This window comes from Oratosquilla oratoria, chromosome 4 (genome assembly GCF_046742065.1).
Source record: "Oratosquilla oratoria isolate Oo_2021 chromosome 4, ASM4674206v1, whole genome shotgun sequence".
In the NCBI taxonomy this organism is placed as follows: Eukaryota; Metazoa; Arthropoda; class Malacostraca; order Stomatopoda; family Squillidae; genus Oratosquilla; species Oratosquilla oratoria.
The window spans coordinates 21,701,406-21,719,126 of NC_134780.1; the positions used below are offsets into that span (position 1 = coordinate 21,701,406).

The window sequence follows — 17,721 nt, forward strand, 5'->3', positions numbered from 1 at the left end:
AACTAGTTATCAAATAATAAATGGTACATCAAAATATGACTTATTGGTAATTGTTACTTATAAAATATCATACCCCAAAAGATACGTTTTTACCGTGTAGAAAAATATACGCTAAAGTTTCAGCTTTTAGCGATAATGATATAAAAAAATATATTTTTTATATCTTACTGAATATGTTAGGGCATGGGGGCCTTATATACATTCAAGAGTAAAAAACTCGAACCAACATTTTGTCAAATTTTGACAAGTATATCTTGCTATGAAAGTCTGCACACACCTGAGAAAAATGTATGCCCCAGTATGGCAACACTCCCATTCTACACGGCAACCCTGGCCGCCACCACTGTCCCGCGTGCATACCTTCCGATATTTAGTGTACATAATAAAAAATACAGTTCAATACACTGTATATATGGTACATTTACATGCCTGTATTACAGAATTATTAGTATTATTATTATAGTATTGTTATTATTACAGTGTTAGAGCATTATTCTTATGTGTTTCTATGCCATATCATACATTACCTATACATATACCGCTACGAAAATCTACGGACGTTAGGGTGAAATTTTCGATGACCGGACTTTTGGCATGACCAGACCACCCTTACCCCCAATTAGTCCGGGCTTTCGAGGTTCAACTGTATATATATATATATACTTTCAACTACCAGGTAACATCACTTTAAATACCACTTCACAGGCCTTTTCATATCTTACCAGGGATAAGTATACAAAAATGATACAATTTTTTTTATTTAATACAGTAAACTAATTCTGCCCGGGTCTCTGGCCATCCTGAAAGGTGAAACTCAAATAAGTATATTGGTTGACTAAGGCATTTAAGAAGTTATTTCTTAACAAAATATATATATTAAGCAGTTATTGAAGCAACAAATTTTCTATTTAAGACCTATTCCCATTCAAAATCACACCACTATTGTTCTGAAATAATTATGCAAAAGCCTGTACACTCCATAGGATGATGTCTTCAATAAGAAATATCACATACTGGCATTCTTTTTCAATTGGTTATGGAGCTCAATTTAGATCAAATCTTACCCACCTCTGAAATATAGGACAATGTCCCTTACCTTGTCTAACCAATCTTCTTTTTACCAAAAACATTCCCTGGTAATTGTCGCTATCTCTGCGACATTTGTTTTACTCTCCTTTGATAACATTCCTACCTCCCCAGCACATTTTTTAACAACCTTTCATTATTCATTTACCACCTGTAGTTACAAATTGGGGAAAATGTTTTTCATGAAGTAAATTCTTTCAGGCATGTCCCTAATTTCTTGTTCCCTTCAATAACGATATATTGCCTCTAACTATAACAAGCATGCTCTATTCTTCAGCGTTTACAAACACTATATTCACTTGTTCACCACATATGCCAAGGTCTATGCATGCACGTGTCCATTCTTCCCACCATATCATACAGGTCAAAAATTCTTGTAACCAATGAACTATGTATAAATCCCAATTCAGAGGACATAGCAAGGAAAAAAAAAAAAAAAAGAAACAACAAAAATACTCAACTCTTGGAGGGAAGAATAACACAGAATTAGTTTTCGTATCCATTCTGAGTTCACTTTGTGACGGAACTTACAGGGGCACGTGGGAACCTAGGAGGAGGAGTCCGAATCTTCCTTGCTTCCCTACTGCGATTCCTTACCACCTTGGAGTGGATTGCGCAAGATACGCAGTAGTGTTGCTTGATATATAGCTTGGGTAGCTGATATACTGAAAAATTAGGCAAAAAAATGTTATACTGATTTCCAATTATGTTCTACACTGCAACAAAAGTACAAATAAATGGAGGAAAGGGTAGCGGATGGGAGCGGGTACAGGCCATTTGATTTGCCTACCTCCCTTAGGGGGGGATCCTCGATGTATTGATAGAAAGATGCAGATATTACTTACTGACACATATTCAATGTTTTTAATCTAACAAAATAACAGGAAACGATGTACCAATTATTGTTCTTGTGATTCACTGTAATATTATCCCTAAAAGGCCATACAATGGATCAGCCAAGTCAAAGTATGCAATCATCCTTCACCCATCCCAAATACATTTGCTGTCCTTTCCATCTTAGATCTTTGTCCTCTGTCCAGCAGTCAGACAATACTTTTACTGCAAAGCCTGTGGATATATACAAACATGTACAAAAAGACCCTTTAATCCACACGAGTGAGCGGTACCATCCTTCACCCATTTGTTGTTCCATGTCGGCTCCTAGTGGATGAAGAGCCACATTATCTCCAACCCACTACTCAGGTCAAAGGATGAAGCATGCGAGTACCCACAGCAGGTCCTGTATATGTACACATGTCAAAAGAGCATTTAGCCTGTAAAAGGGGGTGGCCCAGTCAAAGCACGCACCGACCCTTCTCCTGTAATTATTTTGCCCAGTTCTGTCTCAGCTCCTTGAGCATGAAGGGTCATCCATGTCCCTCGCAAGGCTGCCTAGGTCCGAGGCAATGCACCATAATTTGGGCTCAACAACCATCACTTTCATTACATGGTGACCTTCCCTCTAATTCAATTCAAGGACTTAGTAGAGGTGAAATACCTTTTTGGTTGTACCAATTTCACATTCATTCACACATGGTCATTCTTCGCTCACACCTTTCTTTTGCCCTGCTTAACATACCTCTTACACCAAGTGCCCATTTCATCCACCCCTTAGTCTTTCCCCTTAAATTTACCCCCATCCATCACATCCTTCACTCTTTTTTGCTCATCCTTTCCATATGCTTAAACTACCCAAGTACAGGTATACCTCACTATATGACTAAGTGCTAAAAAGTAGGCAAAACAAATGTTGGGTGTATGTGAAAGCCCCAGGAGGCAAAAATTGAGGGGGAGGGGGTTGACAGGGTCCATGAACACAACCCCCCTATTTATATGTAAAACCCACCTCGATATACAAATTTTCACACTGCAACCAGTTAGCTGGGAACACAACTCAGTCGTATAGTGAAGTATTCCTGTATTACTTGTTTAATCTAATCTGCCAGCTCTTTCTATACCCACTCTACCTAACCTCACACTCAATCCATCTTAGTAACTCCAACCGTATTTTGTACACAATTTCATACATACATATACCAAAGGCTTTTTTCCCCTACTTGGGGGGGTAGCCAAAAAGAAAAAGGCATAGAAACCACTCCCATCCATTCCATTTCCTATATATTCCACTCCCCTCCACCCTTCTCCTTATCTTGGCACCTCCTGGATGATGGGTCATCCCTGCATCCTGTTCACTGCCCTGGGTCAGAAGCAGTGTCACAAGACACAGCACATCCACAGCAAGGCCGCTTCACAACTTCGACAACCCCCCCTCTCCATCCCCTCATGCAGAAAAGGAGAAGACTGGGAGAAATCCCTTCGGGCTGCGTCAATTTTTCTTCTTCTCATACATACTTCCTCAGCCCCCATCCCCCACCCACTCCCCCTTATGCATCACAGCATCATCTATACACAACCCCTCTCCATTCACCTCTATCTTCTGTCCTCTCCTGTCCTTCCTCCACAGACATTCCTCTCTTTTGTAATGCCCCTTTCACCCCATCCATCCATCTCATCCTAGGACGTCCCCTCATATTCACTCCTTCCACCTATGCCTTCCCCACTTCTTTTACTAATCTTTCTTCACTCATTCTTTCCATGTGTCCAAACAATCCTAATACCCTTATATGACTTTCATTTCACTTCCTTTAAATAGAAAGTCTCTACTCATTGAGCATCATCACCTAATCACATGGCCTTTTATGTTTATCCCATGATACCCTTTCCTAATGAGAGTTCCCACTGTCCCCTGACATTACTGCCTTCCATTGCTCAATAATCTACATCCACCACAACTCCATTACCTCCTACATGTGATCCAAAACACATCCACAACTCAGTACCTTTAACTTTATGGTCAAGCACACTCTTGTAATGGCAACACTACATCCTCATATGTATCCATAGACACGTGTACACACATACAGGTGACACCATCTAAAAAAAATTCACTTCAATCATTTTTTATTTCACCATTGCATCTTCTTGCCATTATCATTCCTTGCACATCGTCAATACTTTTGCCAACATTCATGCTTAACTTTCTTTGTGCACGCACCCTCCCAAACAAAGCACATTTTAAACCTGATTTCTACAATTGCCAGACATGCAGTAAATCCCGATTATCAATCTGTACCTATCAGAAATCCAGCTACATTTCACTTGAAGTACTGGCAACATTTTGAACATACATCAATCAAATAAATTTGTTTGGCAGACTTCTGGAATACAATACTGAAGGTTCTATCACAAACCATTGTACACTGATGCCTCAGTAATGTCCCTGACTGCTGCAGCCTCAACAATGTTGCGAATCTGGAACTTTTTGATGGCTTTGTCCTTGGGCACACAGCGTCCACAATTGGTGCAACGGACGGGCTTTGTATGGCCCCTTCCGTGCTTTGACCTCCCATTATTTCTGCGCTTAGAAGTCTGTAAATAAAAACAAGTTTTTAAATCAATTTCCCTTATCCACCAACTTAATACTTTATAGTTTCATAGATATGATAATCAATAAGACACATGACATCGCAAGTGTTGCTCCTTTCCTGTACACCACAAATGGGTAAACAGTCACACACAAAAATCAAAGCTGCCTAAGCTCAACGGGTAATTTGCGAGCCCAAAAATAGTATACAATGGACCTCGGGCCCTTCCATATTCTGTGAAGAAGTGCTGGACTGTCCATATATCAGCAGGGGAATTTTTATACAACATAACCATTATCAGGAAACCTAACGATTCAACTATATAAAGTAGCACTACCAGTACCCATTTTCATGTCAAACCTATGGTTTATACTCTGATCATTTATGTGGGATGCAACCACATTACTCAGTCATCCCGAGACTCCAAGCAACGGAAACAAGACTGTCACCCAGTCCAAGCAATGTGCCACAAAGTGTTGGTGTTGGAGTTCATAATGGAAACGAAACTAATCCTGTTAACTATAAACCCACTATCGGAGAAATAATATCGGAAGTACAGGAAAACTATATTTCGACTACTATCTGTAGTCCTCTTGAAGAGGACTACAGATAGTAGTCGAGATATAGTTTTCCTGTACTTCCGATATTATTTACCCGATAGTGGGTTTATAGTGAACATTAACAAATGTGTTATAACATACCCGTTTCCAAAACTAATCCTATTTTAGAGCATGAATATACCAATAGGAGTTTCCTCCCCTTATAAAAATAAGCTTATGCAATGTTTTCCTAGATAATGAGTAAATAGAACGAGACTTCTTCAATGCCTAATCATCTCTACATAATACACACAATTTTTTCATTAATACAATTCTCTGAATACTGCATAAAAATGAATGCTAGCCATACCTACAAACCCCTATCCAATCTCAAAGCAGAACAAAGCATGGAACTAATTTTCCTACAACAGTAAACATGTTAAAACATAAACATATCCAAGCACCAAGCATATATTGTACTCAGACTTTGATATTTACACAATCCAAAATGAAGTGTGCATATTTATTATGTAAAGCCTCATTTCATTCTCTGTATTACTAATCTTGAAGATGGCATCAATGTCTAATACCATTCCTGATTATAGTAAATTTACTTTAGCAGTGTTTGACATACCAAAGGTCATAAGGGGCCACGGTAATCAGGATACACTGCAAATGTCGACATTTGAACGAGTTACACAGCAGTGAGTTTTTTTTTATAATGCGAGTAGTGTGATGCAAGCAACACATGGCAGTCGATGCTGCGAGAGAGAATTTGAGTCATACTGAAGTGGTTACATGGACCTCTGTTAGTTTCTTTTTATAAATGACTGAAATCATAGCTCAAGTCACTCCATATCCTGAATGTTCTTGGGGGTTTTGTTCATTGAGTGGTGCCATCTAAAAGTCAACTGGCAGTTTTACTCCAGTATCATGCATAAAATATTTTTTTTTTAGTGCCTGAAAGATTTTATTTTTAATGGAATAGTTATGCAATACAAGGTTAACCCCTTCACTCCGGGCCAAAATCTCGCGGGCAGCATTAGCTGCCAGACATGCAATGTTGTGTCATAATACTCGCATTATAAAAAATATAGTAACCCCTGTAATGCTCGTTCTCTTTCACCCGTGAATTTTGATAACCATAGAAAATATGATGAAGCCAGTTTACAGAGTATGGGGGTCACGTAGGTACAACTACAATAAATATAATCAAGACGCCGATATGGCAGCCTCGCGTACCCACTTGCTCCTCATGATACGTAGGTGTCACTGTATGGATGGGGTTAAGAGCTATCAGACAGCAAGTTTGAAGTTAAATATCATTGTGGGAGTCTGGATTTTTACCCAACAGCAGCTATGTAGGGGCAGCTGATACAAAGGCCTGTTGGAAAGCACCACCTGTATGATTAAGCTCGACATTTACAGGCACAAGAACAAGCTTGACAAGAATAATCTACAGATGGCATAACCAGCCATGACAGCACATGCTTTACATGGCAGTGGTGACACCTGTCTTCATTTACTGCAAGAATAACAGAACATAAACACATACCAATCCAATCCTTGAGTTCTGTGGTCCTATTAACCACTTCAGTATGACTCAAATTCTTGCTCACAGCATTGACTGCCATATGTAATTTGCATTACACTACTCACATTATAAAATATAGTCACCACTGTATTATTCGCTTTCTTTTACTCTGAGAAACATAAACAAAATGTGATCAAACCAGTTCACAGAATCTGGGGCAACTCACATACGACTACAAAAAATCTATATTTTCAAGATGCCAATGCCGGCATCCTTGTGTCATGATGCCTATGTATGCTTAATAGTACCAAAATGGTTAGCAGCATGAACACCATCTACCAAATTACCTTTTCTGGGTTCTATCTTACAAACATATTTTTCACTTTTCTTTTTTGCACTTGTCCAATCTATATTTTCCCTATTTAATGGTTGTGTTAGGTTAAATTTTGTTAAGAGCTACTTGTCAACACAAGTTTAATGTTAAAATTCCGTGTCATCATTAATTTGGAATCTTTTTCTGACCATTTAGCTGATATTTTACATGCTATCACTTCAGGTATAAACACTATTTTGATGCACATAACCTTTTCTGCATTTGAACAATCTATCAAAACTAGCACAATGCAAATTCAAATGTACTGTATTCCATTAAACCCAATTTTTATGTTGACTGTTGAAATAAAAATATACTTAACATGAAACAGGTGTTATATAACATCATTCGATATGGTTGCAATAATTGATATTTATTGTAATAAAAAACTTCATGATGAAATGTATCTGCATTTCCACATGGGGTATGCATAACTACCCCCTTCCTTTGGAAAAGAGTAAACTGTACAGGACTATGATGTAAAGGAGATCCTGGTGTAGTGGAGATTGTAAACAAAGATGGCCTGAGATTTGAGGAAAGCAAGGACAATATTTTAGAAACCAGTTGGCATCAAGAGTTGGCAAGTAAAAATATGTTTGCAAGGTTCTGGAATCATACCATAAAAATTTACACACTTTACTAGTAGGTCATCTTGAAAATAAAGCATATTGGCATTAAAAAATAATCACATTAAATTTAATTTTAGTGCCAACTTGGCAGTATACTAATGTATGGCTCCTGGAATTATGCACAACCAATCTAGTGATGAACATGGCAAAACTGATTACTAAAATTCTAGAGTAACCACACCAAGATAATTTGAACCCAATTACTAGTAATTTACTATGCCGTGGTTAGCACTGGAGACGGGAGCAAATTGTGTTGCAACTCGGGAAGGATCTACTACTAGATAGCTTGCACCCAACCTGACCTTAAAGACAACTTTTGCCAGATGATAAAAAATTCTTGGTTTTATTTCTTACTTTCTTTTATTGCTTTGCATTTCAAAGATGTATTTTTCTGTGGAACATTTATTTTAACATAGGTCAGGAGCCATCAGATAATGAAGTTTCACATTAAATATCCATGCTAGCTAGGTCAACATGAAAATGGAATTCCTGATATTTGAACTAAAGTGGTTCTCATGTGATGCAGAAAGTCACTATGAGTACAATGCAATTTGAATTATCCATCTAGCTTTCCTAGTTCCCGAGATACTGTATTGCATTTTGAAGGGTACCAAATCAGGTCTATTTTGTCTCCAGAAATCGGGCCAAAAAGTGTGTAGCCTAGTCCAAATACATGACGTTGTTTGTAACAACACTTTTGGAAATGTAGTGCCTAATTCACCTGAGAGGTTGGAAGTACCCTAGCCTTCGTTTTTCAAGCATCAGAAAGTTGGGAAAACTACGAAATAACTGTTTACTATTACCTTGATTAGCCAATATAGCAGCCCAAGGAATGATGCATCAACAAGTATAGTTATTCATTCAATGTTCAATAGCAAGATATAACTGGAGTATACTAACTTACATTAGGTTAGAGTACCAGTATAGATCATGATAAAGCATGCAAAGACGATTTGACAGACACGTCTGCATCAGCGGCCGAGATGCCACAACACGTTTGACGTTGTCGTTACCCGACCTGATAGAAAAAACTTGTTTTTACTTACGATTTCTCAGCTCTCCCGTGATACCCTGCCCTGGTTTTGTATCAGAATAATCTGTGAGGCTAGTAGTTTCTGTTTATTTGTGTCTGTTTCCCATTTATTGGAGTTTTCTAGCTCATTTTTCTCGTTGAAATGTGAACAAATTTTCAATTTATTGCTGAATGCAGGCTGCCATGTTTTTTCATGTTTCCATGTACCTATATGTAACTGATGATGTGATTGGTTGAAATTTACTATGCTCATACTAAAATACACTCACGCGACATTTTTATGAATTAAATTTCCCACGATATGTAAATTTGGCCATCTGAATGGCGTACGCATAAAATGACGCGCTATTGGCTGACATCATAGACGGTGACACCTCTGGTGGTGTTTGACCTAGCTATCCACGCTAGCATTTTTCTGGAATTTTACTGAGAATCCTTTACTGGCTCAAATGGAGTCTTGTATTGGTATGTTTTTTTTTTTTTTTTTTTTTATATAAGCATTCCAGTTAGTTTTGTCAGTAATATCCAAACTATGAAGCTACAGAACCTGGGACTGCCAACACCTGCATATAGAAGAGCAAGGTGGACATGATGGAAACACAAGATCCTGAGTGATATATATAATGAAGATGTTTGTTAGGATGTTTTTGTGCTCAAAGATCAGTGAACGTCACAAGAATAAGAACTAACTCTGTTACTGGGTAGTCAATGACTGGAATCTCTTGCCCCTAGTGCAATAGCATCCAAAACATTTTACGAATTTGAACATAACTTGGATAAAACATGGAAGGGTCAGGAGCTATATTTTCTTGAGGCAAAGATACAATATCAACAAATTTCAGCACACATCGTTGCCACTGCTGCCACATCAGTAGCCGTTCAGAGCTGGAAGTACAGCCCTGATAAAGTCCCCTTCCGGGACATCTACTGCAAGTTAACACAATGCACTCTAGTAAATTCTAAATTGTTGGTATTTGAAAAATTTCTTAACTGCTCACATAGCATATTGTAATTTTTTTTCTATGCTTACATTACAACTAACAAATTTTCTTAGTAAAAATTTTCCCACATATAAATATTAATCACTTCGGAGCAATGATGCCTACATAGGTATAAAGAAGAGCGAATGGATACATGAGGATGCTAGCATTTGAGTCTTGATTATAATTTTTGTAGTTGACGAGTTACCCCGATTCTGTGAATTAGTCTGATCATGTTTTCTCTGTTTATTATTACTCAGAGTAAGAAACAGAGTAATACAGCAGTGAATTTATATTTTACCATGCGGGTAATGGGACGCATTGTACATACGGCAGCAGATGCTGCACATGAGATTTTGACTCGTACTGAAGCGGTTAAGAAATATTGAAAAAATACTTCTCGCAACATTCCCACTACCTACCACTGCAATGCCATTTCTATCATGAACATATTAGAATTCTCTGACTATTATGCAATTTTTTTTCAATTTATTCTTTAGCATTTGAAATATCTTTTTGGCAGAATGGTTACATTTGATTATAAGTTAAGAGCTATTGGACAATGTACATTTCATGGTACCTATGTGCTTACATGACTGGAATCTAACCAGAATCATAGAATGGTTACACTAAGATTAACTTGTTTCATAAGGATCTATTAGATTAGACATTGCAAGTTTCACACTAGATATCAGTTTGAGTACATATGGAATGGAATTTTTCCCGATTACACTATACAACTGGAAATAAGCTTACATGCTTTTATAGTGCTATCTTCAGCAATTATTATTGTTATATTGAACTAGGTGTTCTTTTCATATTATTAATGTATATTAATTCAATGCCAAATAAAATTATTAAATATTATTAATGTGACATCAGCAATGGTGCTGCCCTACATCATGATGATGATGCACCAGGGTGGGAAGCCAAACGAAAATATTTCAACTATACCACATTTTGTCCCTTACTATTAGGCAAATTTAAAATAAACTACAATAGAATGACGATAATTTAGCAATGTTCATGCTCAATAACAAAACCGGTATTAGGGTACAATCAAATGACTACACTGGTTTATTCTACTACATTGTGCCACCAAAGGATATATCAATTGACCTTTTTTAGTAAATGCTTCCTAATTAGCCAAAAGGTACATCATTACTGGTGATGATTTTCATATGAGAGCAATTTCATTCAATAAATCGGACTACCAAAAAAATCTCTCAACGACATCGATTGTCACTACTTCAGCCAACTACACTTACTTCAATAAGAAAATTACTGCCGTAATAAACATTACACAAGGTTTACTAAATACCCAAGACTCATTTTAATTCATTAACCTTCATACAGCTCTTGGCTTCAAGGCAAATCAAACACTGGTAGTATACGATAATAGCAGTACTTCCATGCCACTATGACTATCTGCCATGCGTGATGTTTGGAACTCCATGAGGAATATTTTCAGTTGGTTTACACAAATGCAGCACACCAAAAAGCCAAAATTACACAAATACCTTGAAACCCTACACATGAGATATGTAAATATAAAAAACCATACAAAATTAAGCAATCATAACACTAATAATCAAACAAATAACTTACCATTTTTCTGTCGTCTACCTTCCCTGCAGGCAGCCAATCCGAAGAGAACGACAACAAACGTGAACATAGGACATGGCCGTTGGTTCTTTTAGACAAAAGAACCAAAAAATGTATAACTTATTTTCTCGTTTATATATCCATATCATGCATTTATTAATATTAAAATAAATTACTTTTCAAAATATTACAGAATTAAGACGTGTCCCAATTTATAATTGTAGACTGTGGGGCCGTGGACCCTCAGTAATAATCGCGGCTAACCCGCAATACTATATTACAATACTAATACCTACAATATCCCAAATCCATCGCGTGACTTTGCGTGGTTTCTGACGTTATATGTACATAACATGAATAATTATCAAAACTTACAATATACATAATTCGTTTATTTATTGTAATCTTAATCTGTCACAATTTTACATGTAAGAGACAACATCTTAACATGCGCAAGAAAGTGGGAAATGTAGTTAATTAAAGACTAAATGACGTTTACCCTGAATCGAATCGTCAGACCTCTAAAGATGTAACAATAATATATATATATATATATATATATATATATATATATATATATGTGTGTGTGTGTGTGTGTGTGTGTGTGTGTATTTTACCTAGTTGTATTTACCTAGTTGTATTTTGCGGGAAGGGGAGCTATGCTCGTGTTGTCCCGCCTTTGTATCTTGCAGTGTCTAGTATGGTTTTTGCGCATACTATTTCATTGTCCAGTTTGTTCCAAGTGTCCAAAACTCTATGAGGAAAACTGTTTTTCTTCAGTTCTCTTCTATAGCTATGTTTTTTTATTTTCTTTCCATGTCCTCTTGTGTTTCTTTTGTCCCAGTTAAGTAAGTTCTCACTATCGAGTACCTCTGTGCCTTTCATGATTCTGTAGATGGTCAATAGGTCACCTCTCTCTCTTCTTTGCTCCAGTGTCGGTAACTCCAGTTTAGCCAATCTCTCTTCGTATGATAGGTTTGCAAGTGCAGGTGCCATTTTTGTAGCTGCTCTTTGGATTCTTTCTATTTTCTTTATATTCTTTTTGGTACTGGGGGACCACAATGTCGCTGCATACTCTAATCTAGGCCTTATCAATGTAACCAATATTTTTTTCATCATGTCTTCGTCCAAGTATGTGAACGCCACTTTTATTGATCTTAGCAAGTTGTAAGTCTCCCCGACAATTTTGTTAATCTGTATATCATAGGACAAGTCGTTCGTGATAATTACTCCCAAATCTTTTTCGGATCCTACTTTCTTTACTTCTTTGGTTCCAATTGTATATTTTCCTGATATTCTGTTTTTGCTTTTTCCAAACTCCATTATGCTACACTTCTTAGTATTAAAGTCCACTTCCCATTTCTGACTCCAGTTCCATACCCTATTTAGGTCTTCTTGCAGTGCTTCACAGTCCTCATCAGTTTCTATTTTCCTTAGCAGTTTGGCGTCATCGGCAAAGAAGCTCATGTAGCAGTTCACGTCCTCATCCATGTCATTCATATAGATAGCAAACATTATTGGTGCCAGCACAGATCCTTGCGGTACTCCACTGATCACCTCTTTCCAGTCTGAATATTTTTCTCTGAGCACTACTCTCATCTTTCTACCAGTCAGAAAGTCCTCTATCCATTTTAGTAGGTTTCCCTGTATTCCTCCTATGTGTTCCAGTTTTTTTAGTAGTTTTCTGTGTGGTACTTTGTCAAAGGCTTTTTGCAAGTCTAGGAATGCACAATCAGCCCATCCATTTCTTTCTTGCACTATGTCTATTAGTCTTGAGTAAAAGCATATTAAGTTTGTGGAGCATGATCTTCCTTGTCTGAATCCGAATTGTCTTGGGTTTAATATGTCATTGTCTTCCAGATGTTTTACCCATCTATTCTTGATTATTTTCTCACAAATTTTGGCAATGGTGCTTGTTAGTGATACTGGCCTATAGTTGGTGGGTTCTTCTTTGTTTCCTCCTTTGTGTATTGGTACAATGTTAGCGTTTTTCCAGTCCTCGGGTATCTTTCCTTCTTTGAGTGAGCTGTTTATTAAGATGTGTATTTTGTCTGTTAGTTCTTCTTTGCACTCCTTTAGAATCCAATTTGCAATACCGTCCGGGCCATGTGATTTTCTGACATCCAGCCTTGATAAATGTTCTGATATTTCCTTTAGTGATGCTGTAAACTCATTCATGAGGGGAGATTTCTTGTTTTTGTCTATGTCACAATTCGGTATTTTCTCTCTGGTGAAAACAGATTTAAAGTGATTGTTCATGACTTCGGCCATCTCTAAATCTTCTGTGTATTCTATGTTTCCTTGGCATAGTTTCACCAATTCCTGTTTGTTTTTAAGTTTACCATTCACATACCGATATAATAGTTTGGGTTGCTCTTTGCATTTGTCTATAATATCCTTCTCATGGTTCCTTTTCTCCTCTCTTCTCACATTAACATACTCATTTCTATAGTTAACATAAATTTGCCATTTGCTTTGTTTTTTGTCTTTTCTCCACTTTTTCCAAGCTTTGTCCCTTCTGTCTTTTGCCTCACTGCATCTTTTGTTGAACCAACATTTAATGTACTCTCTCTCTCGCTTTTGTCTTGGTACATGCCTGTTTACCCCTTCATTGTAGTTTTCCATCAATATATTCCATTTCTCTTCCACTGCTGTTTCTTCCCTGTAAAATATTTCCCAGTTTGCATTCCGGAAGAATGTCTTTAGTTTTGTAAAGTCTGTTTTGTTGTACCTCAGTCTTCCTTTCCTATGCTTTTCGTTCCTCTCTATGTCTATTTCTTCCTTTAGTATAGTTTCGATGAGTACATGGTCACTCTTTCCAATTGGTGTCTCATACTGGACTTTATGCACTATTTCAGGCTCTGTTGTAAATATTAGATCTAGTTTCGATGGCTCTTCATTATTTCTGTACCTTGTGTTTTCATGGACCCATTGGGTCATTGTGTACTCCATGGTCATATCTAGCAGTACATTGCCCCACGAGTCATCTCCTCCTTGCACTGTCATGCTGTCCCAACAAATTTCTTTGCAATTGAAGTCCCCCATAACTACCAGATTACCCTTACCCATTAGTATCTCATTGAGTGATTTTCTTGTGTCATCTAGCATTTTTTTATGTTCAATTTCTTTCCAAGCGCTTGTTTTTGGAGGCACATAAGTCACCACAAACTTTCTACTTTTCATATTCTTGCCTTCGACTTTTATCATGATCAATTCAGCATTACCTTTGCCCTCTGCAATTTTTGTCACCTTTAGGTCTTTCTTGGCCAAGAACATGATTCCCCCTCCCTGTTTCTTGTCCCTGTTTTTTATCCAGTAGTTGTATAAACCTTGTCCGATAACAGTGGATGGTATTTCACCTCTTAGTTTAGTCTCTACAATTCCCATTATGTCTGGTTTTGCTTCTAACAGATAATCATTGAGTTCGTTCAGTCCCGAAATTAGTCCGTCAATGTTGGTATAGGCCACTTTTAATTTTCTTCCTTCTCCCTGGTTTCTTCTTCCCTTGTTTTGTTCGTTTTGAAGCGCCATTGTCTTAATCTCAAGTCTATTACTCTCCACTGGAATTCTTTGCATTCTGTCTCCGATCTTTTCAAGTTTTTTTCCTTTGCTTCTTCTCTTAGCGCCCTTTCTTTTTCTAATTCCTCAGTACTCATTTCTCTTTTTATCCATATCTTATTGTATTTTTCACTCTTTGCCAAGTTACCTACTTTTTCAAATATGTCTTCTACTACCACTTGTGACCTTAGTTTTATCTTTAGAGGTCGATTCCTATCCTTAGTATAGCGACCAATTCTGTAAGTCTCTTCTAAGTCTGTGCCTGAATCACTATCTCCCCCCTGAATTTCATTAAGGATTTCTACTGCTGTCTCTTTTTCTTCTTTTTCTCTCATGTACCTCGCCAATCCTTGTTTTTCTTTAAGCCCATAAACCACAATACATTTCTTCCTATCTACTGTGTCCCTGACCCAATTTGCTTTTTCGTTAATCACTTGAATGATTGTGTCTTTTGCATTATCTTGCATTTGCTGCTTGACTATTTCTTTGAAAGCAATTTCTTTATTTTCAATATTTTCTTTCCACTTCTTAATTTCCTGGATACTGTCCCCACCTAAGTTTTCTTCGATCTTTTGTGTCAATTCTTGGAATTTGTTGTTCACTTCCTGCTTTAGATTTTCGCTATTATTATCATTAGTTTTCTTCTTTTCATTTTCATTCTTCAGTTCATTTATGTCTCTTTTCATTTCTTTAATTTCGTTTGTAAGATCCAAGTTAGCTTTTTTCAGGTCAGAAATTTCATGGTTAGTCTTAGATAAACAATCAATTAAACCAATGACCTCTTTTCTTAAGTCCATGATTTCATTTTCCCACCGAGTCCTATTTTTGCTCATCTCTCTCTCTATCTCTAATAATCTACTTAAGTTCTTTCTTTCGTACTTACCAAACCCTAAGAAATCATTGTCATAACACGTGGTGCTTTGTTTATTGTTTACATCGCGGTTCAGTGGATTGCCTCCAGATGGCTCTGATTCGCAACTGGCTTTCGAGTCGTTTTCATTCATTTTTGCTAATTTCGAGTTAACACAATTAACTAGCACTGCATAGATACCATTTCGGGCACTCACGTTCACTCCCCACCCCTACAGTACAAACCAGGTTTTCCTTTTTCGTCGTAAATCCTCTTCTTCTTGGTCGCGCGACGACGAGCGGTGTTGCTTCGATGAGCGCGTGTGTGTGTGTGTGTGTGTGTGTGTGTGTGTGTGTGTGTGTGTGTGTGTGTGTGTGTGTGTGTGTGTGTGTGTGTGTATTTACCTAGTTGTATTTACCTAGTTGTATATTACGGGAAGGGGAGCTATGCTCGTGGGGTCCCGTCTTCATTTCTCATTTTATCTAAACAATTTTTAAATTCATGTATTGTTTTTGCACACACCACTTTCTCATCTAACTTGTGTGTGTGTGTGTGTGTGTGTGTGTGTGTGTGTGTGTGTGTGTGTGTGTGTGTGTGTGAAATAATGATAATAATAATAATAATACTGATAATAATAATAATAATAATAATAATAATAATAATAATAATAATAATAATAATAATAATAATAATAATAATAATAATGATAATAATGATAATAATGATAATAATAATAATAATGATAATAATAATAATAATAATAATAATAATAATAATAATAATAATAATAATAATAATGATGATAATAATAATAATAATAGAGCTCCAGAGAAACGACAGATAAAAGTATAAATTCTAGTAGTACACGATATGCACAACCAGGTTGCCGTTTCGTAGAATTTTGTACCAAAACATAGAAAAATAGCGGCATGTGGCAACTGTACGAGGACACGAGGAAATTTTTTCTACATATCAGTAGGCTGTTCAAAACATTTAAAAACTCAAGCTGTTGTTTAAAAAACACTTAATTATTTATCAAATAATAAATGGTACATAAAAATATGACTTTTATTGGTAATTACGTTAATTATGATATATTGTACCCCAAAAGATACGTTTTTACGGTGTAGAAAAAAAATTATACGCTCAAGTTTCAGCTTTCTTTTTGTGATAATAATATAAGAAAAAATTGTATTTTACTGAATATGTTAGGGCATGGGGTTCTTATATACATTCAAGAATAAAAAAACTAGAACCAACATTTTGTCAAAATTTGACAAGTATATCTTGTTATGAAAGTCTGCACACGCCCGAGAAAAATGTATGCCCCGGTATGGCAACACTCCCATTCTACACGGCAGTGTAGAAAACGCGGCATCCCTGTGCACAATATCAGACGATGCATGAAACAATATACACAGGAAAAACGGACGACTGCAATGAGAAATAACAACTGTAAGACACGGAAGATAAAAGTGAATAAACATAGATAAATGAGAGAACGAATAGATAAATAAACGAGTAAAATTTAGGTTTGGATTTTCCATTCTGGACCACATACAGATGGGAGTGACACTTCACTCAAAAAAAAAAAAAAAAAAAAAAAAAAAAAACGAACCCGCTGATCAACTGTGATCAACCTAACATAGACTGGGTTAGGTTAGGTTTATTTAGGTCAGGTTAGGTTGTGTATCACGAGCCATGACCAACTGTAGAACGTTAGGTTAAGTTAGGTTAGGTCAGGTTAGGCTAGATTAGGTATCACAAACCATAATCAAGCGTAGAAAGTCCACCACTATTGTCTTCCCGGAGCTGGGCGCGTTCCTTGGTGCGTTCCTAGGTGCGTTCCGCTTTAGTTTGGCCGCGGTTAGCGCTCCCAAACTATTAAAGCAATATAGGTGCCGGTATAGTATGTGGCCTACCTTTTGGATGTGGCCTACCGGACTTTTTTTTTTTTTTTCTTTGGTATAGTATGTGGCCTACCGGACTTTTATTTCGGTATGAACCTGTCTCTTAAGCTTTAATTAAAGTTTGGGAGCGCTAACCGCGGCCAAACTAAAGGGGAACGCATATAGGAACGCACCAAGAAACGTGCCCAGCTCTACTAAT

General features: G+C 37.0%; 1 protein-coding gene across 1 annotated transcript; it reads right to left on the bottom strand.

The window, feature by feature from the left end:
• Positions 1–742: 742 nt before the first annotated feature.
• RpS26 (ribosomal protein S26) lies at positions 743–11,365 on the bottom strand. Its single transcript, XM_076183597.1, has 4 exons — positions 11,208–11,365; positions 4,338–4,515; positions 1,548–1,751; positions 743–800 (listed from the first exon to the last, which is right to left on the bottom strand). Exons 1-3 carry the CDS (start codon positions 11,208–11,210, stop codon positions 1,597–1,599), a joined length of 336 nt encoding a protein of 111 aa, XP_076039712.1. The 5' UTR covers positions 11,211–11,365; the 3' UTR covers positions 743–800; positions 1,548–1,596.
• Between the last annotated feature and the right edge of the window lie 6,356 nt (positions 11,366–17,721).